The sequence below is a fragment of the Bactrocera latifrons genome, unplaced genomic scaffold (assembly GCF_001853355.1).
Source record: "Bactrocera latifrons isolate USDA-ARS-PBARC rearing strain unplaced genomic scaffold, ASM185335v1 scaffold_56, whole genome shotgun sequence".
Taxonomy (NCBI): Eukaryota; Metazoa; Arthropoda; class Insecta; order Diptera; family Tephritidae; genus Bactrocera; species Bactrocera latifrons.
In genome coordinates, this window is record NW_017537223.1 from 192,748 (window position 1) to 216,795 (window position 24,048).

Below are 24,048 nucleotides of genomic sequence, written 5' to 3' on the forward strand. Positions count from 1 at the left end.
TCGATGGGTGTTCTCACGTAAACGCCTCAATACAGCCAAATACAACTTCTTATTAATCGTCTGTCCCTCAAGAACACATTCATGATGCACTAAACCACGAATATCGAAAAAAAACAATGAGCATCGCCTTGATTTTTGAGCGGCTTTGGAGTGATATTTTTGGTTTCGGCTCGTCTTTTCCGCTCTATTCCGATGATTGTTGACTTGTTTGTCAAACTCATGTCAAGCTTTCTTGGCATCTCTCTAACCCTTGTCGATTTTGTCCCGATATTCAAGCACAATGTCTCCTTCACTTTTTTAATATTTTCATCTTTTGCAGACGTTGAAGGTCGTCCAGAGCGTGTCATTTCTTCATTACTGAAGTGTACCGACTTAAGCAGCTGCTGTAAGCAATCTAGTTGACAGATCATGCTCATATTTGGCATATTAATTAAGGACAGCCCTACCAACGTAGCAAATACATTTTTTTTTCTGAAAATCATTTGTCTGGCGAATTTCTGGGAGCATTTTTGTCACATTGTATATAGTATATGTATATATGTATACTCTTTTAGAATTTATGTTCGTTGTATCCATAACCAGCGACGACACTTGATTGCAAGCAAGTGCTCAAACAACTGCTCTCGAATAAATTAACTGAGGGCAATGAAGAAGCGTTGATTGACGGACGCAACTGCTGGTGCTAAGCGATATCACGAATTTTTGAATTGACGCTTTCTGAAAATTTAGAATTGTGTTAATACGCGYATATGATTTTGTGCACACGTACATTCGCGCATATCCTTGTCATGCGTGCAGTCCTCAAATGCTTCCTTTTCCTATGGTAAYAAGCTGTTAGCTTAGTATTTTTGCTTACGCTGAGGAATTTTGAAATTTTCCGTTCATTACAGCCAATTGACAGCTGTCTCCGCAGCAGGCCAAATTCATTTGCCCATGGCAGCTATGCTAATTAACCCCATTCAAGTGTCTTCCATCGGACATACGTGGGTGTAAGTACACATGGTATGTGCTCGCAATGATGGGGTTAGTATCCCAAAACAAATACAGTATTGAATTGGGTTCACAAACTAGTGAGCAAGCTTGTCGCGCTTTGCGAAATCGRGAATAGTTGTCTGTAAACCTGTAAACCAAAGGCACACACTGTTTGACACCAAAATGCAGGYCTTTCACTCAGTTTGGATCTTTCTCAAGCCCCAAGGTCTTTGCATATGTGAAGTTCTAGCATTCTAGTATTCTTTTAAAAAACTAGAAGTGCAAAGGCTTTATGTAGTATAACCGTTAAGAAAGACTGACAAAACTGTCCCTCTCTTTGATCAAAAACTGTAAGGTCCATTATCGTGATACGTGTCAATATACTAGAACCTAATTTTATTGGCAAAATAGTTATATTTTCGAACATGGGAAACAGAATTCACCCACATCGCACACATTCCGACGAATGTAAGGAAGGTACAGGGTTTGTACGGTAAGTAATAGGACTGATTTTCTTTTGCCGCGACTGTACTTTGGAGCGTGCGCGCACCGACTGCATTCGGTAGAGGGCCTAGCTAACGAATGAGTGGCAAGTCAGTTGTCTCCGAGCATCTGGAGAGTCAGGAAAAACATTTTCGCGTGAAGCTCGGTAAATCTGCKACTGAGCCGATTGGTATGATCAGAAAAGCTTACCCAGATGTTGCTGTAAGAAGTGATGTGTTCGGTGGCACCAAGCCTTTTGGAGGGTCGGGAAGAGGTCGCTGATGAAGACCGGAAGAGAGGAAAAATCCAAAGAGAAAGCGATACTCAGTGTGCTTTTTGACATCAAAGGCATTATCCACCATGAATTTGYTCCTCCTGGACAAACCGTGAACGCCAAGTTTTATGTGGAAGTCCGCAAGAGACTCAAACGAAGGGTAAATCGGGTCAGACAAGACATCACAGCCTCGGCTCACACCGCCTCTCTTGTGAACAGCTTCTAACCAAGGCTGCGTCCCAATGCTTCCACAGTCGCCCTACAACTCAGATGTGAGCATCCGGACTTTTTTCGTTTCTTGCCTGAAAACGCGATGAAAGGCAAGCATTTTGAGAAGGGATCCAGAAGGGATCCAAGCAGCATGCACCTCGGCGTTAGCAGCGCTGAATCGAAGCAGAACAAGCCTATTTTGAAAGTTTTTAAAAAATTGTAACTATTGTTTCAATAAATTTTTTTAATCGACTCAGTCCTAATATCTTCCGCACAAACCCTGTATTTGGAGAATTGGCGAATTGCACTCCATTGCAGGCACATGTGCCACGCGTGTGCGTCCTCGTCAGTCGTGAAAATACCATGCATTTGCATTGCAGCATTTCCTCACGTCYGCTTTGTAGCGTTGATTTTCTTGCTCGAATGACTGTGACATAAAGAAAACAAATACGCGAAAAATAAAAAAAACATCGCACGCAAGTTATGGAACTTTGTTRCTTTGCCTGTTGTGGCTCTTGCGTTGCACTTTTGCTCTTCTCTTACACCTACCCCTTAATTTCGCTCCTATGATAATTCTAGTGTGGCTTGGAATTAGAAAGTGCTCATTCAAGTGGATTTGCGTTCGAAATGCATAACCACATTCTTTGCACACCTTCATGTGGTTTTTCAAGGACTTCGTATTATATGACTAACAAAATATTTCTACTAAACGAAGCCTTTCAATTCCAAGCTACTGCACACAAACACTATAATAGCTACATAAATATAAAAACTTTACATTTGCATACGAGTTTTGATATCATAAGATAAAAACCATTCATCGCTGAAGCCGATCTCGATTCGGATCATAAGTATGTTTATGGATATGCTCTTCCATATATATGGTACTATAAGACTTCCTTTTTTCTTCTCTTTTTATTTAAAGGTATATTTGTATAAATTATACTATTTTATGCCAATGTTTCGTCTTTTGTTGTATGAGCTAAAAAAATAATTAAAAAGCATCGGTTTGYCAAATCTGTTAAACGAACTTATCTGATGTCCCACCTTGACATCTAAAAACTTAGGAGACATTATTTAGCACATAACCGGACTACTGAGCCTACTATTGGCTCAGTTGGTATTACTACCCATCTTGAGATCCAGCATTGACTATTGGATAATATACTTGTAATTTGTACTTTTCTTCCTTAGTGAAAATTGTATTTCATTTCATAGCCTTATTACCATTTTAATTTCATGGCCTATCGTATTTCTAACCATGAATAATGGTAATGTAGGTATTTTCAACCAACCCAAGTCTAACCAAAACTGTTCTTTAGCATCATCTCAAAAATATTGAACTAAAGTTAGTCACTGAATCCAATAAAATAAAAATCTTCGAAAAAAGCAATGGGTAAATTCCACATAATATCGACTTCCATTTAGCCCTGTAAAGATATTTTGAATGGACTTCGCGGTTAAATTTGAACTCCTTACAACTTTTACAAGGTGTTTGGAAATCGCCCTTGGCAACTGTTTTGGATAGAAATATTCCAGGAAATCATCTTAAAAGCATTTATTTTTATGTCATAATAGTCAATTTCTTATGATACAGCTTTATACTTGGTAGATACTCTTGTAGGTATAAGGATAGAAGTCATAATAGTAACTATACGGATAGAAGCTGGGAAAAGAACGTGCTAGTGGCGAAACGTACGAGTTGATAACCGGAGTGATGTGTGTCTTAATTGCTGGTGCTAYAATCGGCGTGACTACATTGGCGCGGTCGTGAACTATGGTCGAACTCTGATGAGAAACAGCGGTGGGYACACTGTGAATCAAATCGGCCACCTTGGCCAATGTGGGTTCTTGGATTATCGAAGAGGCCTGCAGTGTTGGGACCAAGTGAATTTCGGTGTCTTCTGCGGCATCCAAGACATCAGGCTTTTCGGTTACTTTGCCTACAACGGCGTTAAKGAACAAAAGCAGTGCCACCTATCGAAGAAAAGTACTTTGTAATGAATACCTATTTTTGGGTGCTCTTTTACCACTTACCAGTTTGAACATTTTCTCGTCTCTTATAAATTTGCAAGGGAAGAACTTATTCAGAAATGGTCTGCACACGTCGGTTGTCGCAAAGCGTACTGTTGCCCAAACCACGATTGAACAATCGTATTTATACCAAAACCTACTGTCATCCTCTAATTGGGCAGSAGTTGAAAAATCTAAATTGATTTTGCGTTAACTAAGAGCAGAACGACGGCATTCTCGAGGAACGCATTTTTTACTTGCATCGCAAATCTCCATAAACACTTCTAGCTTTTGGGATGTGGTGCAGGCAAGGTAGTTTCGAATGTGGCAGACAAATSGCAAAAAGTGAATGGTCGCAGAAGTTTCGCTTATTACTGCGGTSGCCTGCTTGTTGTCTTTGTTGCAGCAGCGGCTATTTGCGAAAGCGGTAATGAGAGTACGTGCCATTGCGCTGCGCACATTCATACCGATGCGTAAGTCTGCCTCCATTGGACATACCTATCTTGAACTTGRMYAAGCGTTGGAAAATTGTTTTAAATTGCCTGTGTTATTGACGTTATGCAGCTGGAACTGTTGTAATGTTCTTAATTATCTGCATGGCTTCGCAAGTTCAAGTGCAACTGCGGTTGCGCACGCAATTGGTTGCAAGTTGTTGGACCGACTACGACGATGTACTTATCATCCGATGAGTTGCTATTTTATTTTTAGACTGCTGTATTTTTGTTGAAGGTATGTTCACAGTAAAAATAGTGGCAGCGACCACAGCATTTCATATTAACCCCCAAAACATTTCAATTTTATTCTGAAGACATGTGATGGGCTTATCACCCAAGCCATTTCTCAATCTTTTTTTATCGCATTTTACTCACACCTTCTTCTTCTTTATTGGTGTATACGCTAACGCGGTTATAGCTGAGTTAATAACAGCGARCCTGTCACTCTTGCTTTTCGCTGTTTGGCGCCAATTGGAGATTCCACGTCCAGGTCCTTCTCTACCTGGTCTTTCCAACAGAGTGGAGGTCTTCCTCTTCCTCCACGTCCCTCGGCGGGTACTGCGTTGAATACTCTTGGAGCTGCCGTGTTTTCATCTGTCCATGTTGTTTCTTAAAATCCTGTTGGCAAGAATTATTCTGCGTTGGACTTAGAGGCTGACATTTTTGTTGGTGTTGTTGGTGTATGATTGTCAACAGTGACGTGGGAGCCAACACTCGAGTAGAAGACTGGACCTTCTCTATTYAGATCTGTAGTTCGAATTATTTTCTCCAGAAATTGAAGAAGTCGCACGCAGRGAGCCGACTTGTCTGAAAAATCGTTTTGTATCGATCGATTCGGAGTTCCCGATCCTGATGAAACTTTTGGTATTGCTCAACAGTAGTTTATACGACCGTATTAGTTTTGCGACATAGCGGCATAAAGGCGGCTGCTTTCCGTGCTGTCAAAAGCAGAGGTGGTGGTCGAAGTCGACTCTCTTTTCACGGGTCTTTTCCAAGATGGAGTCATGTTTAGAAGTTCATGCAAGTGAGCGCCATTCACATGGTTGTGGCTAGAAACGATTCTTTTACATATGGCTCAAGTAGCTCACGACTTCCGGTCYTAGACCAAATATCCTCTGGGTTGCCAAAAAAACATCCATTTGAAGGCGAGCCAAAGTGCGAACACAACATATCCCTCCCCAGGGTGGTGCGCTAGGTTTGGGACCTCAATGAAAGAACAAGCCAGTCTCGGATAAGAGACACCTCTTTTTGACTCACACCTTCACTAGAAAGATAAAAATATTTTCCTCTGTGACAATAATTCCGGCTATCTCCGTAGATGAAACCTAAAAACGAAAAATAGCATAAAGGGGTAAAAAGATCTTTATCTCGATTTTTAACGGTCAGTTTCAATGACAGCTACATAATATAGTGCTCCGATGCAGGCAATGTATTCGAAGATTGTATCGTTCTCTTGCACAATAATCCGTGCCAAATTTCATGAAGATAATTTTTCAAATTAAAAATTATTCTAATAYATATATCCTATAGTGGTCCAATATCAGCGCTTCCGAMAAATGAAMAGTTTCTTGACCAATATCTCTAAAACTTTAAAGCCATTGTAAAGACGGGTTGGTGAAATGAAATCAATTCGTCATTTCCATACATCTAAGGTTGCTATTCATAAATTGCATTGATAAATTATTGTAATTAAAACAACAAAAACTTTCTACTTTTCACCAAATAAGAATCAAGAAAATGAAGAAAGTCRAAATTTATAATTAATTGTTTAATTATCTTACCATGTGCATTTTTTGACAAACAACACGCACTGGCAACGCTTATCGTCGGCATAGCAGTGCAAAGTGAAGTAAAGGGGATTTCAGTCGTCGAAAAATGATCTGTGATAAACTGTTATTCCGCAAATTGATGTTACAACTTTCGGAATAAGTTTCAGCGCGTTGATTACTCTTATACAATTTTCTCMACTTATCTAAAATTGAAGCTAGATTTGCGATGAATTTTGTTGGCACGGTGAGTGGTAGTCACGAATTTTACAGCTGTGTTTAATCACAGTTTTATCGGCCAGGGAACCAAAGCCTCTCAAACTGYTCATGTTTTGTTTATGTTTTACAGCTGCGAGATTTCCAAGTACTRGGCAGCAAGGATCAAGTGAAATGTGCATTGGGCGCCCGAGTGTTTTTGGACTTACAATGTGGTAATTTTAAATTAATCCAATAAGAAATGAACGAATGTAAATGTTGTATTAATAGACAGACGAATAACGAATTTGGAAAAATGCTACAATTCTGACTTGAATTTGGTTTATTTACAAGGGCAACGTGACGACGCTTTCGTAGCATTTATTCCTGTGCTGTCAAGTCAACCGTTAAACCTACTCGATATTGAAAATATTCAGAAATGTCTGACAAAATGGTAAGTAACCGCTTTTTCAAAATATCTGTTTTTATACGACACATTTTTTTAATTAAAATATGCAAAATRGCATTATTGAAGTATGATGCTTACGTTAACTTAATGTTTCAGTACATGCTTTACACTTGCCGTTTGCGATACATCATCAAATATTTTGTATTACCAAATGTCTTCGGGGGTAATCAAAAAACCCAGTTGTTGTGCAAAATGATAAGAAAATCATTAACGGTAACTTCTTGGCTACATATGTATGTATGCAGSCCCGTAGCAGAAAAGCGGACCACGTAGATGAATACAATGATTTGTTGTTCAAAGTCTGCAAAAAATTGTAGCTGAAAACTCCAAGCCCGAGAGGAATTGTTCCCGATATCTCTCCTTCACCCTAGTTAAAACAAAATTTTCATTGATATGTTTTTTATAAATAAAACACGTATTAATTTTGGTGTTAAATGAATCACTTTTTTAAATTTATTAATACGCAATGACTATATAATATATGAAAATTTGATTTGCTTAATTTTCACAATTTAAATGAAGCATAACTTCACAATCTTTTATTTATTAATTCTTTTGTAGTTATGTTATTTTTAATTAATACGTTTATGATCTTAGTGTAAAAATATGTTTTATTATTTTAATATGTATATAGGATCTAACTTTGCAAAATATGAATGGCTTTATTGGAGTTACTGTTCTAACTTTATATGAATTTGAAATTTATTTTTTTAAGGGTTTCATATAATATTTAGCACTTTTAATACACTTTGTGTGAGGTTTTTCATTCATATGCAATTAGGCACGTAATTCTAATATAACATTGTAATATCAAATTAATTTCACCTTTTATAACACTAAATACTCAAAAAGCTAGAGAAAACATTTACTAAATACTGAAATTTATACGTATTCGTGCTGATTTAATTAATGTAGTACTAATATTACTACTTTATCTATGATTTAAATGTTTAAAAAGAAAACCGAAGTTCATAAAAAGTAAGTTAAATGAAATTAAGAAATAACTTCGAACAGTTAAATTGTTCGCTAACTTGATATTTAAAAATATACTATATAACTTTAATGTACAAAACTAAATAAAACTTTAGAGAACAGAATATGTCTGTTTTGAGCAAGTATTCATGGAATTTCATAGAATTTTTTTAAACATATTTTTATTTATCGACGGAAAAAAGTCGATTCGCTTTATCGAGTACATTTAAATTCCATTACAATTCATTATGATYTTTATTAAGAACTTAATATTCGCTACGGTCCTAAATATTATTTCATTATTCCACCAGAATGGTCGAACACCTACATCATTAGCAGGTTGAAATTAGTTCTCGAAATAAATTTGCAATTCGAAACTTTGTTTGGCTGAAAGCGACACTTCTCCAACAATTTGTAATAAAATTCACGTGCAATGTGATGATAKTACCGTTAGCTGCTTGATATCGAAGTTATTAAGAGCCAGCGTGAAACTGCAGTGCTACAGTAGTAACAAATTTAATTCATTTTCAAACTCAAATAACTGCTTGGTGGCACGTGGCATCATAAAATGTTGTTGTTGTTTTTATACGCTTTTACAGCGATTGCTAAGGTGGGTTGCATTGGAGTGACGATCAGCAATGAAACCGAACACGGTTACTATTCAGAAAAGTACGAAATATTCCTTGAACTCAAAATGGATGGTAAAACTTATTTCTTCGCTTTGGGTGGATATTATTGGTTCATCAAAGAATTACTAAAGGATGGAACATTGGGTCCGTATACGGACAAAGGGAAATTCGTTTATAGTTATAATAAGGGATTCGCTTACAATATTCAAGGCAAACAATTTGTGTACGCCATTACCGAATCGAATTATTGGTTTATTCAAGAAATCTTAACAGGCGGACGCYTGGGTAAAGAGACATCCAGGGGATTTTGGGATTCAACACCCAATCTTATATTCCCAGTTAATGTTAATCGTGAATATTTTGTACTGACCGTTTCATCTCAAACCTGGTACATGAAACAATTGAAATCAGTTGGAACCGTGGGTAAGCAGACTGATAACGGAAAATGGATAAAATATTACACACTTGGATTTCCATTTTCGATTCAAGGTAGGCAATTTATTTACTTAACCGATACGGCTAGATGGTCCACAAGGGAAGTGATCAGCGGTGGTAAAATGGGTAAGGAGATCGTAAATGGACAATGTAGAAAGAAACCTATACTTTATTACCCGTTTTCTATGCGCGGAAAGCAATACTATTATGGCTTGAACCAATCTAAAAAGGATTGGTTCATACAGGAATTCAAACCAAGTGGCAAAATGGGAAGTGTACATGCACTAGGTCTATGGGAACATTATTACCATGTAGCGTTTCCCTTTACAATCGATGGTGTTCAGTTCATGCATTTTTTAAATGATAAGAATTAYATTGTACGAAAAGTAAAACAAACTCCACCTTTTTGTCCGGTTCTAGTTAATCCACAATCATATTGTAGCGAGGAATCAAAACTGAAATGCGGTCCTTTATATCCCCGAGTAGAGCGAGTAATGAACTATGGTGGCTCCAGTGAGGCCTGCACTGATTTCAATTTCATCAACGATTACATAGCCGATATCATGAAAGATGACTACTATGTAACAGTAAAGATTAATGATCGCAAAACTGCCATCAAGTCCTATTCAAAGTTAAAGAAAGGTGCAACAATCAACTTAACTGTAGCAATGAATGCTGAAATATATCGGGAGCATTTGACCAGCGGAAAGCCGCCAGACTCTCAAGCCGTACGTGATCATGTACGAAAATTGGAACAGGACGAAAACGATGAAGCTGGTCATCTATTGGCACCGTCTTTAGGTGGTACTCTACAGGCGTATAATTTTGTGCCACAGAGTCCTATGATTAATCGAAAACTGCTGGTGGCTGGTAATAGCATACGTGCACCACAACGGGGTTGGTTCGATGTAGAGGGCTTGATACGCAACTATGTAGCTGAAATTGGCGGCCATGTAGGTTGGCATCTAGTCATTTCATACGGCAACTTGGCAAATTCACTGCGTCCTACCGAATTCTGGTTGTTGGTGAAGTTTTATGATGYCGCTGGCAAGCTAACAAACTGGGGRGCGAATAAAGCTATCACCGGTTATCACTTTCGCAATGTACCCACCGAAGCATGTAAAGATTTGAATAGTACGTGGTGGAACATACCCTATTGACGACGTTTCTACCACTTTATGTGAAGTATTTTACTTTTGTGAGAATAAATATGTTCATTTGCATTTGCYCGTGTTCTTGTTTCAATCAGTGCTCACAGTCAAGTCATTTCTAGAGATGTTGACAATCGATTTCTCTATACTTATATGTATGTACATATATATATTTATATCCTAGGTTTAAAGTTGCAGGACTTGGAAATTTAGTGCACTCAGACAACTGAAGAACTGCCAACTTGTCAGTTATTTTTTACTTTTTATCTCTACAATACATGATTCATTGAAAAAACCCAGTTAATTTAATAGGTATTTATTACAATTGAAATTAATATTTTCATTGAAAAGTGTTTAAGCATAATTAAAATAAGAAACTAAAATTACTCAAAAACAAAGTAATAACTAATAGGGAAAATGTATATTATAAACAATAATTATAAATAATGCGATTACAAACAGATGATGAATACAGTTATTATCATGCATGTGCAAGCAAAGATACGCCAAATAGCTTAAAGCAAGCAAAATTGTGTTCTATCAGTTCACAAAATGTTTCAATAACCCGTTTTGTTGAACGAATATGTATATATGCAAAGTATTTGAAAACCAACAGTAAATAAGACAAAATTTGGACTTTTGTTATTATACTTGGGCGACGTTTAATTCAACTCACCTTTAGTTTCAAAAGAAATTAATTCAAACTAAAAATTTTATACCTTTCAAAAACAACAATGATTTTGAAATTGCAACTTCTTATCACCAAAGGTACAATCTATGTTTAAGGTTTGAGCAAATTTTTATAGAACTCTTCAAATCGGAAACTTATTTTCCGTTAACTGTTTGTTTTAACTGCATTGTAAATTCAGAAAGCGCAACCTTACATATAAGATTAGATTGTGGATTAGACTTGGTAGTCGTATCATTTCAATTTTCGATTCATATTTTCTGTATATATGTATGTACTTATAATATGAATATAGGTAAGTATGTATATTTATATACGAATTTATCGCTTTACTTTACTTTTTAGTATTTATTGCTTATGTATATGTATGTATGTGTGTAAAACTTGTTTAAAGAATGACAAAAAAAAATATTTACAACAATTTTTTGCTTGTGGATGCTATGCAGAATTGCTAACTCAGTTACTTTCTGTTAGCAAAAAAGTTTGCTTTTCCATTTATGTTAAGTAAATGGCGTAAAAAACTTGCAACGGTAAAATGAGTTATGTTTAGCATCTAAATTTTTGTTAAAATCAACAATTTACTTAATTTAGACTCCGCTTAATCTAAAGGCATGCAGATATTTCTTGACTTCAACATAATACAATATCTTTATTTATACTAAAAATCTACTTTCATCTCTCATTTTACAAAATTTTGCAAAAACAAAATGCATAGAAGTTTTCTTCAATTTTCGCGATATTTTGTATACTTTCTTAGGTGCACATTTTTCAAATAGCTGCTTTTGTTAGTCGGTTGTTTGTTGTCAAACATTATTAAAAATTCCTCACGTAATTAGTTGAGTTCTAAATAAATTTGTTTAAAGCAAACATTGAAAATCCTTTTTTAGTTAAACCAACTTCAATTTCGGGATTTTTTATGTTTTAATGAACTCTACATAAATCATTAATATTTTTTTGTATTTTTATTCGCGTATAATGTATGTAAAATTGTTGTTTTTTCTTTATAAATAATTTTTCACCTTCTCTTAAATAACATGCTTCTTTTATTATGTAATAATGCATATTGTTTTGTATACCTAGCCGAGCTATGTGTTCTATTCAAATTACTGTTTACTTAAACTAATACACAATCGAATTAAAGAGCAATGGTCACACCAAACATTTGAACAAGTTAGAGCGAAGCATTTTACAAAATCGTATATTCCAAACGGTAAAATAAGTGTCCAAATAACGACCAACATTCGCAGTACCAAGGCGGAAAATTCATTCGCACTGTTCTCGCTCTCCCAGTATTTTACAATCAATTGAGCTGCGCTTTTGCCAGTTATCAACACCAGTCGGCGGTGTATGTAAAGTCGTGGAAGAATAGTTGCTCTTCGTCAGTCAAATGTCTTGGCTCCTTTGGAGGCGTCAGCTGCGGTTTTTCAGAGGTGAATTCCTCATCGAAGTTCGATACATCCTCAAGATGGTTCTGTGAAGGAAATTTTTAGATTATATATTATACATCTATCTTCCACATTTTAAGGCGGATACTTACGATAGTCGGCACAAAAGGCGGCTTCACCTTACGTAGCAACAAGTCATCCCAACTGATTGAACGGAAGAACGCTTGCTTCTTCACATCCTCCGCATCGCGTTCCGAAGAACCCAAACGGCGTTCTGGATTCTTGCGCAATAACTAAAGTTTTCATTAAAGAAGTACACACGTTTATAATTGCCTCAATATTATTGTAATATAATTTCAGTTTACCCGACGCATAATGGCAATCGCCTCCAGTGACAGGAATCGCGGGTAGCGCACTTCATCGTTAACGATCGAATCGAAAACTTCCTCCTCATCATCGCCAGGGAATGGAGACTGTAATTGATACAATGATTTAAATATTGCACAACATTTTTACAAAGTTTCGTTCACTMACCTCSCCGACAAGCATTTCGAATATCAGTACGCCCAAACCCCACCAGTCCACGGCGCGTGTGTACGACGTCTCTGTGAGCACTTCKGGCGCCAAAAATTCCGGTGTGCCACAGAAAGTGCCCGTCCGATCGCCGAAGCCCATGCCCTCCTTGCACAAACCGAAATCAGCAATTTTCACATAACCTAAAATGAGTTTGGATTAGAGCGAACATGATGTTTGGCAGCTCATCACGTGATTAGGCGCTCACCATCTGTGTCCAAAAGTAGATTATCCAGTTTYAAATCACGATATATGATTTTGTTTTCATGCAAATACTGTAGGCCGAGTACCACACAGGCGGCATAGAAGACGGCRCGCGGCTCCGAAAACACATCGGTGTGAATGTGCATCATCAGATCACCACCGGCCGCATACTCCATAACAAAGCAAACGTGTTGCTACAAAATCAAATACAAACAAATGACATTACAAAAACAAAAAAAAAATAGAAAAAAATTAAGAACTCACTTCGGTCTGGAAACACGCGTACAAATTGACCAGAAATGGATGACGCATCGCATTGGCTACCTCGAAGATGCGCTTTTCACTCAGTAGCGACTCAACCTCGTCGCGTGCTATAATATCGCCCTTCTTCAGCGCCTTGATGGCATAATATTGGTTGGTGCTGCGCAACTGCGACAATATGACCTTGCCAAAGTGTCCGCGCCCCAGCACGCTCAGCAGCCGGAACTTGTCAATGGACAGCATGCCTGGCGGCACACCGCCGCCGCCGCCGATGGCTTGCGATTGGCGGCGTGACTCGTAAGCGGAGTCGCGATACTGTAAACCGCGTGCCACATTGCGACGTCCGCCTGTGCCCACGGCTGGCGGCGGCGGCATTSCAGCCGCATTGAGCTCGTATTGATTCTGGTAGATGGGCTGTTGCTGGTAGGCAGCAGATGCAGGTGGCGCTGCGTAGCCTTGACGCTGGGCTGCCTGTGGGAAATGCGGCGTCTGCACCGCAGCCTGTGCGTAGACGGTGGGTGTTGGCGGCTCCTGTACAATCGGTGAGTCGGGCACATATTGCTTTTGTTGTTGGTTATTGTTGCTGTTGACTGATAAATTGCCAAATTGTGGTATAATCTAAAATGTACGAATCATCATTAGTACACGCTTAGGATAGGAAACGAAATATTTGCGTAATTTCAATTACGCTCAAAAATACTTTCGTTTAATAATTCAAAAAAAAAAAAAACTTTAAAAACTTAAATATTATTAGATATATTTATAAGACATTGTAACACAACAGCGAAGTTGAAAGCTGCCTACTTAACAATCTTTAAGGCACATGTACATATTTATAGAGCTCTCTAATACAGCGCAGTGCGTCAAATTCATAAAAAGTGTTAAAGCTTGCAATTATTTTTGCTTTAGAAAAAAATATATATACGGATACTATATCAGTTAGTTTTAAGTACATTGCGAATTCGTCACGTACTACATTTTCTGAAATAAATTACATTCAGAAAGTTTTTTTATTATATATATTTAATGAAATTTCGAATTTGAAGAATCTGAAATATTGTTCTTTTACACAAACTTTTACGACCACAATTCACTTTTCTATACCGAAACTGAAACAATTTGTCTACTTTATGGAAGGAGGAGTCTTTTCCTGATGCTACCGCTACAAATATTACCGATTTTAAAAGCAAGGTGCAACTTATTTAAGGGGTTATTCAGCCTAGAAATAAAAAAAAAAACACAAAAAACATATTTAAAATTTTTCTCAAAAAAAATTTTTTTTTTTTCAAAATTCAAATTATTTTCAATACTATAGCCGTTTTACTGTCGTTTGTTCAATGCAGTTGATACAAAATTTCAATTTTCAAGTCATCATAGCACTTGGAAAAATCCTCCGTCGTGTAGCCATCAGAGCCTTCATCGATTAAGCTTTTATATCTTCAATTTGAGTCAAAACGGTGCACTCGGGGTGGTCTTTTGAGTTAGCTGAACAGCCGGAAGTCACACGGGGCCAAATCAGGCGGAACAATATCTGTTGAATTTTTGGCGAAATGATCACGAATAAGCATTGCAGTATGAGATGGTRCGTTTTCGCACTTCTTTGTTCAATAAATTCAGACTTGGAAAAATCGAAGAATTCACTTTTAGAGCCTCACAAAACGACGCGTATTTCAAATACTTATGAATATTTTGACCAACTGACAGAAAAACCGGTTCGAAAAACATGCGAAGTATAAATTGAAAATTCACCTTTCAATTTGATCACAGTACTATATTCTTTAAATATCTYTCTWTCGCATGAAGCAACAAAATATGAAAATTTGAAATTCGTATTGTTTTTTAAATATTCGACAATGTTGAAAAATTAGGGAAAAAGTTGATTTTTACTTTAGAGAAGGCTCTATTTTTTTGAACAATTTTGTTTTCAGTTTGCAGTTTATTGAGATAGCAACTTCAAGGACGCAAAAGTCTATTGAAAATCACTTCTGAAATTGTTTTTGTGTATGGTAAAAATATCATTGCCAAAAAATTCATGAAATTGGGGCCTCATCAAATGTTCAAGGAACATGAAATTAAACGAAGACATAAAATTGATATGTTGCACAGAAATCTTGGGAGAAAGACCCACTCACACACACCCGAGGTAAACGCAGTGTAGACTCACGCAAGATCTACAATCCAGGGATTGCTTGTGGGGACTTCTCAAGCCTTTCAAAAATTAATTAAATACAACCAGGGCGAGGTTTAAGTTTAAGTTACTGCAGTAAAAATGTGGAATATCGAACAMTAGACGGCGCATACAGGTGGRTGTATGTATGTACATATGTATAGTATGTGTGTAKCCGAGTGATCACTTTACCTGCACTGATTTTTCATTAGCACATTTCGTTCCTAATTTCTCACTTTCAATTGTGTAGTCGTACACTTCCGTCACCGTAACTAATTCAGTACGAGGTGAACCATTATTCGATTTCAAGCAATCGCTTAGACTCTTCGTTTCAAGTTCGATTTCGGTTTCGATTTCATTATCAGTCAGTGTCGCCGATGTTGTTGTTGTTGGCGAAGTGTTAATCTCATTCTGTTTACTATCGGCAATGTGTATGCTTTTTGTTGTTGTTATGGTTGTTGGATATATTGTTGTTGTTGKAGTTGATGTTGTTGTTAAAGGYTCAATTGTTATGTGTACAACATTGATATGCGCCTGCAAACGGTATAAATGCACAGAATACAAGGGGCGAAAGAAAAAATTAAGCGTTTTACACTTTGCGACATTGGTTTTTGCTTTGTTGAGCTTAAAATCTGCATGAAATATGCCAAGATGTACAACAATAAATACACACAGACACACACAGACACACACAGGTGTACAGAACAGAACTGATGAACATTTAGGAACACAAAACGGTGAAGAAACGTTGAATGGGTGCGAAGAGCGGTGACGAAAATATCAAATATGGCCACAAGAATTTATATAAACAACAAAACATAAATACATAAATACACAAATACACAAATACAACAAAAACGTGTAATTACGTAGTTTAGCACCTTTAATGGAGAGCACCTCGCTAATTTATTAATAATTTACATGTTTTTTTATTTTTGTTTTGGTACTAGCTTTCTACGTTTGCTTTATTAGTAATTTTATTTAAATCACATTTTTTATACACACACACACACATATGGGACATAGCCTATAGTACTACGAGGCGCTTGTGTGGGTGTGGGAGAAAAATGCGCAACCTACAGCGGAGGCCTGCAGCAAAGCTGGCGGCGCGTGAGCTGCATAGACTGTAGGGCAGAGAAGGGCGGCCGCCGATGTCAATGCCGAGCGTTTGAATTTCAGCAGCAGTTTGTTGTTCGACTTGGAATTGCCTTGATACTGCTGCAATTGGGAGGTGCACAGCTGCTTGACGACGCTTGCAACCAAYTGAAAGGTTGGCAACATGTCCAGCATTCCCAACTGCTAATGCAATCGCGGACGACACATTAGCGAACCGAACGCACAACCAAATTTCCGCGACGAAAGGTCAAATAAGTAGCCGCAAACTTATTATCGAGGGAGGCGCCTAAATGTATGCCGCTGTGGAGTTCGAGATGAAAACAAATATTTGTGAATTTTTGCGATAAATTCAACAAAACACGGAGATTCTACAAACGACGGGCGAAGAATCTCGTACACTGTACTGTTAACGACCGTGATCTTGAAGAACTAAAGCAGAGCGGCAAACGCCACYGCCAATCGAACTACTTCTCTCAACAGGCCTTTGTCACAAGAAATCATGACTACATAGAAGCGGTAAAAAAGAAGAAGAATTAGCACACGAGCGCCGTAGAAGAGCGGCATAAAGTGGAGACAGTTATTATAATAAATAAACTACASTGTTGTGCATTTTAATGGATATACTTCTGATTTGATCGCTAAATCGATTTTAGTAAATGTCTTAGCCCTAAAGTAGGTGTGAGTTGGTTTCTTGATTACAATAAAAATAAATGTACTTGTATGTAGTAAGGGTGCAGTGACTCAGTCACGAATTCCAAAGAATTATACACAAACTAATAAAACAAAAAATTATGGGTTTTCTATGGAATTATTTAAATTCAGTTAAATTAAAATTAAATTCACCGAAGCATTGTTTGTATATATATCTCAAACAATGCCAAGAATTAGCTGTCGATCCTAAATTGCTTGTATATTCTTGCTTTCTAAATTAATTGTTGGCGGAAGAGTTAGTCGTTTTGAAAATATCTAAAAAAAAAAAAGCTCCTTTGAAGGCCACTTTGTTTTCTACGTTCGAATGTAATTTTGACCCGTCTCTCTTCAAATTCTCATTTCAAAATGTCACAMCTAAACGAAAAGCACGTATGTACCTAAATATTTGCTTTTAAATGTCTAAACAAGAGAGAAGTAACATTTTGTTATTTTTTTTTTTTTTTCGGATGGCACACGTACCTTATAAGACGCAGATTGTCTTTGAACTAAGTTAAATGTATAAAAGCTTCAGGAAAATAGAGAGCTCGCATATATGTATAAAATGAAAAAATATTTTTTTTTAATTAAGAACGCCATTCAAAACGCAACAAAAATATTATAAATTTATATGATTTAAAAATAATTTCACTTTTTTGTTTGCCAGAGTGCTGTTGCCGCCTGTAGCTGTGAGGCAGTGGGCGAACAGTGGTCGCCGATTCATGCGCTGTCGTCACAGCGTCGACTGCATTATACTCAGTATATTTTGTAGTTGATCTTTCATAGCGCAAAATGCCGATTCCAACAATTTTGACATTGGCGCATTGAATATAAATTAAGTGGACACGGCATCTTCACACCTGAATATTGACGATTCAAAGACTTTCTCAACCGACGAATAAATATTTTGTATTATTTGAATTCGTTATTTTTAAACAGGGTCATAAGCAATTAAGAGCAACATAAAAACAAAAGACTGAAGACTGACAGGTCGTGGGCGTAGTTATGGCATTAATAGTGACGTATTTGGTGATCGAAAAACCCGAAGCTATGTATCGCGATGTAAAAAATGCTTGCATGTATGGRCGAATATGTCTGGAAACTGTATKAGAGAGTAAGAATTGCAATCTTCAACTATTGCATTTTTTTGTTTACTTCTGGTTTCTTGTGAAAAACGCTTAAGGAACTGTATCCGACGAGTATGATGTTTATGACGTTTTATAATGTTTATGATGTTTTTTTACTTAGTGATTTTAATTAAAACAGCGTCCTAGATAAGCGCCGTTCTGTCGAAAGCAAACCAACGAAATTTGGTGAAACTCTTTCTCTCTTTCAAAACCCAAACAAAATGGACCATTTTTCCATTTTTTGACAGCTGAAATATTATATGTACCTTATARACACTCTTGAGCAACTCGCTTATTAAATATAAACGAAAATTAAAAAAWATATATTGGTAGTCGAAAAAGTATTTTCGTATTCTAATCAAACATATTTTTTATATTTATAATGAACTTTAATGGACCAAATATGTACCATTTTGGTTGACCTCTTTTTGCCATTTTTCCGCTATAGACATTATTCCATTAGTATAAAAATTTTCTGAYTTCTCGGCGAAAAACTTCGACAAGTAATTTTCACAGGCTTCTCTTGAAGCCAACCTTACTTCATTAAGAGAGTTCTGCATTGACCGAAACAAATGGTAAGCCGGTCAGGGCTATATGGTGGATGCATCAAAACTTCCCAGCCAAGCTCTCCCAAATTTTGCCGAGTCATCAAATATGCGAGCGGTCTAGCGTTGTCCTAATGAAAGAGGAAGCCCTTTCTGTTAATCAGTTCTGACCGTTTTATTTTTTTTTTTTTTGGATTGCTTGTTTGAATCTCATCAGTTGTTGACAGTAACGCGTAGAATCAATCGTTCGAACCAGGCTGGAGCAGATTCCTCTCCAATTAACAGTCAATTCATGTGGTACCCAAACATCGAGCTTCTTTTGGTTCAAACCCATTTGATGATCGATGTTAAGTTCCGTGGCTATGTTATGGCTGCTTATGTGACGGTTCTGGTCAAACGAAAATACTTTTTCGACTACCCAATATTTTTTTTCTATTACGAAGTTAGGAAAAAAAATTTTATATAAAAATAAGAATTAGTTTGACGGAATGGAAACGGTTTTAGCATMACAGATATTAATATATAATAAAATTATTAATAGCATTTCAAAACTTAAGTGTGTGAGTGTGGGAGCGCTGGCGTGTGATTTATATGCAATGCTTACATAACTATGTGCAGGTTATTTCAAAAATTCAACAATTTATTCGCAACATTTAAGAGTTAGGACGCTAAATACAAGTGGTTACGAGGGATTAAGAGATAATCACAAATTGGTGTGAGGGATGTGGATTTCTAGCACACTTTTCGAGTGAGGTTATTTACAGATTAAAAACAAAGGACTACCGTGGACTGTTGCACATTATTTACAAGTCAAAAAAAGTAATATTTTAATTATAAACAAATTGAGTGATAAAATTGGAAAGTTTTATTACTTTCTATACACGCTTGTGTTCAAAATATTGAAATGTTAAAAGTTTGCACGAAAAACGTAAAAATATAAAAATAAAATAAACTCTAAAAACAAGTCAAATGAAAAACACAAAACAAAATTAAACAAAAAAAAACACGAAAGTAAAAAAACAAAGTAAATTGATTGCTCAACTCAAGTGAAAAAAAAAATAATTTTTAAATCTTTAATGATTTTTAAAACAGAGCATAAACCGAAATCGATTTTATTAAATTTAATGTTTCATCCAAACTGTGTAAATAACATGCTGGACAAGTTAAAAAATCCAAACAGGCTTTACAGCCTCGCCTTTAGCTTATATATGTATGTATGTATGTATGTATGTAAGAAAAACTCGTCAAACATAAATAACTGTAAACTATTAAAACAAACATAAAATGTGCAGGAAAACAATGAAACATAAAAAACACAAAAATAATATTAATCCTAACCTCGACACAGAAACGATCACCAGCATCGGTGCTGTAACTCGTCGCCGCAACATCGAGCGCCGCATACTCATCGTCATCGGGATACTCCACAATCGGCAATGCGCTCGGCGCTGGTGACGGTGGCATCTCAATTATCGGACTGGTCATATCGACGGAGCCCAGCTCGCCGCCCATCAATATCACCGGCGGCATGGCCAGCACTGGACGATGGTACATATTRGCCATGCCACCGACCGTCGCATTTGCATTGCTATTATTATTATTGTAGTTTTGGTGTTGCTGCTGCTGCTGGTTTCTGAAACTACTTTGACTAGTTTGGCGTGCCACATGCGGCACATTGTATTTACTATTATTATTCGCCACTGCTGTATTAACGAAATGCGGGGCCACCACCGATTGGCTATTGGCTTCAGGAGTTGTTGGCATTGAACCCTGCTGGCGACCCTGACCACCAGCGACCGGTKGCTGGTACTGCTGCAATGGCATTGGCTGGTGAGTGGGCAGTGTGTGATATGGCTGGAGTGTTTGTTGGGCGGCCGAGRCAATGTACTGCTGCTGCATGGGCTGTTGTTGGGGTTTCGGTTGCAGTGTTGGTGGTTGCTGTTGCGCATGCTGTTGCTGTTGTTGTTGTTGTCGATTGTATTGATGCACCGGCCGTTGCAGTGTATTGGGCTGTGAGTCCATTTGATTGAGAAAATCGAATTCACGCAATGCGCTCTGTAACTGTCGTCGATTAACAACAAAAAAAGAAAACATATTCGCAAACACAAAAAATGACACAAAACTAAAATGCGTACAAAATGCATGAGAGGGTGGGGATCGCTAACGAAGAGACAGAGGGTATTTAACTCTTTTTTTTACAGGGAATAAATAAAAGTATATAGGCTTAAGTATATAAATAAATATATATATATTCAATATTTCTGGATTTCATTTCACAAAAATATATTTACAAATATGTATGTATAAAGTAGATGAAAGTCGAAACTCTTAGCAATCATGGTTGAACTGTTGATGGTTRTTGGTGAAAATATCTTTTATAGAGTAGACTCAATCATATTAAATTGGGCCTCCTTTGATTTTGTCATTGGCAGTTATTAAATCACTTTTGCTGAAACGTTAACTGCAGTTTCTTCGGTTTTCCACCGAAGAGTGATTTATACCTTTCGGATTGTATGAAAGCCTTATGCTATAAAATAAAATAACATCATAACATAAAACAGCTGTGAGTGTTGATTGTTTTTCATTCACAATTGACCATTTTGTTGATTTTGATCGTTCAGTTTGAATGGGTATAAAAAGTGTCTGCCAAATTGTATATAATTTATTCCCAAGTAAAAAGAAAAAAGGTTCCAACGGCAAATTTTTAGTTTAAAGTTGGGTATTTTTGATGGCTTTTGACACAACAGTGAAAACTAGTCATCAGACTTCATTTTAACTGAACCGACTGAACGCCGACATACGCTACTTTAAAGGGCCCTTAGGTCTAAGCAAAAGAAATGTGAAAATAGAGTTGCTACTCGATATCTTTTAAGGCTGCCAACAGTTTCACCATTTGAGCAAAAGACAGGTCGTAGACACATCTTATCTGGGTCAGGCCCAACAATCTTCGGCAGTATTCAACCTTCCATAGTTTAACCATAATTACTAGAAAGTACTCAACGAAATTGTCATGAAAAATATTACACAATCATGTATGAGGCATGCAACTAAGAGCTACCGCCAGCGTCTATTAAATCGCCATTGCCCTRTTTTGAGTTCAAGTCTAACCAAAAATTTAATATTGAGTTTTATCTACATTTTTAAGACAAAGTTGCTCGTTTCGATGCTAATTTCAAAATTAAAAACTTTAAAATAAAGTACCTAACCTCAAATAAGTTTTTAGCCAGAAGTCTACATGTTAATTTTTAAGAAATGTATTAATTTCGATATAAATGTGTTCAAATTTGTTAAATGGTTAAAAATAATAATTTTGGTTCAAAAATATTCCAACACCGTTACATTTACTGACTTCAATACAACTAGATATTTACAATAGCCTAATACAAGAGCAACAACAAACACCAATTCCACTTAAAACGSCAAAATATCACACAGTTGCTTAACAAGCTAATAGTATAACGGAACTGAGCAATATATATACTTAATAATATACAACGCGTACTAAACAAAAATTACAAATTAATAACCACAACAGTAAATAAAATCCTGCTTGAAGTTTTCTTCATACAGTCTTCGATGTTTTCTATGAGTGAAGCATTTATTTTTGTTGTTGTTTGCACGTTATCACTTACCTCTGGATCGAGTTTAGGTGGCGCCGTGGTCGGAATGGGTGGCGGCTGCGTCTGCGTGGGTGTTGGCAATTTCGAAGTGGGTCTCGAGCCCAGCGGCATGCCGCCGACAACTTCAGCAGTTGTCTTTGAGCTATGCTTCCCGGCGATCTGCAAATGCAAGTTATTGTTTTTCGTAGATAAATGTTGTTGCTGCTGCTGCTGCTGTTGTTGTGGTGTAGAAGATTGTGTAGGTTGTGAAGGCACTTCCGGTGGCAGCACTGCAATGCCCTGCATCGAAAGTGGTCGCATGCCACTCAGACCGCTCACTTCGGGATCAGGACATTCACCAGGTGTTTCGACGTGATCGTGCACACCCGCGTCGGGATCATATTCCAAATTACGTGCCTGCTGGCCGGGTGAATATGGTTCGGGTTCGGCATCGATTGTCCCGGACGAGGGTGAGCGTGAAATGGGCGATTCGCTGTCGCGTGAATTACCGCGTGTTGTGCCTTCGGTGGCGAGGTGCGAACTGGAGGGTGYATTGCGCTTCAGCAAACGGCCCCATGTGGCCACATTGATGTTCATTTGCTTTGCACGTGGTATGTTYTTCACTTGTTGTTTATTGAATATCATACGCTGGCGACGCAACTTCGGTTTTTGCGATATCATCGGATTGAGGAATTTTATTTCGGCAAATAGCAGACCTTGCGGCTCCAATTGCAATGCCATACCATGTCGCACATCGTCAATGAACTCTTCTAAACGCAAGAATTTCACAGCGCACAAGGAGCGCCAGTCGTGCCAGTAAACGCCAATTTCCAGTTCACGGGAACGATCTAGATCGATGGAGAAGCGCTGATCCCAAGCCTGTTGCGAGCAAGGCTTCCAAGATGTCTGCGCCACCGTTATATTATCTAGCTTTATGACTGCCATTATTTCAGACGATGTCTCATCCTTGACTGAATAACTCTTCGAACTGCTGCGGGACGTTACACCCTTAACGAAGCTGCGCAAATCTCCCGGACTGGAATTGTTATCTTTATCGCGTCGCGAACGTCCAGGCACATCTTCAAGCAAATCTTGGCACCCCATCAAACGCACTTCAAGCTTACCGGATACGCTGGCGCAACGGCCGAGTGAGGAGACTTGTTGGTATGGTTTGCCGCCCAACAGACCGCCGTGAAAGGGTTGCAGGGACGTGTATGTGACTGGAATTGGCGACGAAGCCTGCTGTACCGACTGCAGCTCCGATTTTAGTTGGTGTGCGGCCGGTGAATCCACGGGCAATTCCAGACGTCGCAAGTCAAGCGAGTGCCTTAGCAGATCCAGCTTACGTGAAGACTCACTAAGGCTTATATTTGCCTGTTAGGRGAGTGCAGAATGACAATAATTAATTATTAATCTCACATCAAAGGGTTCAATTTTTTGGAAATATTTAAGTGAATAAGTTAAAAAATGTATGTTTTTGGATTGGTTACCTTGTTATATTCAAACCTTAAAATGCTGAGTATTAAAAATGTTGAACAAGACTTGGTTTGAAATTAGTATAAATGAATCCATTTCAGAACAATGATTCTCTCTCTGAATGAACATTGATTAATTTGAATACTTACCCCGCGAT

The 24,048-nt window shown here is 37.5% G+C and overlaps 4 protein-coding genes across 19 annotated transcripts in view; 2 read left to right on the forward strand and 2 right to left on the reverse strand.

Moving 5' to 3' along the window:
* Positions 1–3,482: 3,482 nt before the first annotated feature.
* LOC108974495 lies at positions 3,483–4,082 on the reverse strand. Its single transcript, XM_018942356.1, has 2 exons — positions 3,977–4,082; positions 3,483–3,916 (listed from the first exon to the last, which is right to left on the reverse strand). Exons 1-2 carry the CDS (start codon positions 3,986–3,988, stop codon positions 3,539–3,541), a joined length of 390 nt encoding a protein of 129 aa, XP_018797901.1. The 5' UTR covers positions 3,989–4,082; the 3' UTR covers positions 3,483–3,538.
* Positions 4,083–6,278: 2,196 nt separating this feature from the next.
* Positions 6,279–7,315, forward strand: LOC108974506. 2 transcript variants are annotated; one of them, XM_018942387.1, is made up of 4 exons: positions 6,279–6,459; positions 6,562–6,643; positions 6,699–6,861; positions 6,960–7,315. In XM_018942387.1, the coding sequence occupies exons 1-4, from the start codon at positions 6,442–6,444 to the stop codon at positions 7,147–7,149; spliced, it is 453 nt and encodes a 150-aa protein (XP_018797932.1). In that variant the 5' UTR covers positions 6,279–6,441; the 3' UTR covers positions 7,150–7,315. The 2 variants fall into 2 exon arrangements, with proteins under 2 accessions (XP_018797932.1, XP_018797934.1); XM_018942389.1 differs by having other exon boundaries at positions 6,973–7,170.
* Positions 7,316–9,033: 1,718 nt separating this feature from the next.
* LOC108974505 lies at positions 9,034–10,135 on the forward strand. Its single transcript, XM_018942386.1, has one exon. The coding sequence runs from the start codon at positions 9,035–9,037 to the stop codon at positions 10,070–10,072; it is 1,038 nt and encodes a 345-aa protein (XP_018797931.1). The 5' UTR covers position 9,034; the 3' UTR covers positions 10,073–10,135.
* A 1,355-nt stretch (positions 10,136–11,490) lies between these two features.
* LOC108974501 (serine/threonine-protein kinase N) overlaps positions 11,491–24,048 on the reverse strand; it is a 61,929-nt gene continuing 49,371 nt past the window's right edge. For 10 of the 15 annotated variants that reach the window (XM_018942372.1, XM_018942371.1, XM_018942370.1 and 7 more), the window contains 9 exons: positions 22,449–23,789; positions 20,155–20,877; positions 15,534–15,875; positions 13,178–13,792; positions 12,918–13,107; positions 12,671–12,852; positions 12,502–12,609; positions 12,289–12,429; positions 11,491–12,222 (listed from right to left, as the gene is read on the reverse strand). In XM_018942372.1, coding sequence (XP_018797917.1) covers positions 12,079–12,222; positions 12,289–12,429; positions 12,502–12,609; positions 12,671–12,852; positions 12,918–13,107; positions 13,178–13,792; positions 15,534–15,875; positions 20,155–20,877; positions 22,449–23,789 — 3,786 coding nt within the window. In that variant the 3' untranslated portion in view covers positions 11,491–12,078. The remainder of the gene's footprint in view (positions 12,223–12,288; positions 12,430–12,501; positions 12,610–12,670; positions 12,853–12,917; positions 13,108–13,177; positions 13,793–15,533; positions 15,876–20,154; positions 20,878–22,448; positions 23,790–24,048) is intronic. The other 5 variants (XM_018942378.1, XM_018942377.1, XM_018942365.1 and 2 more) reach the window with 4 other exon arrangements.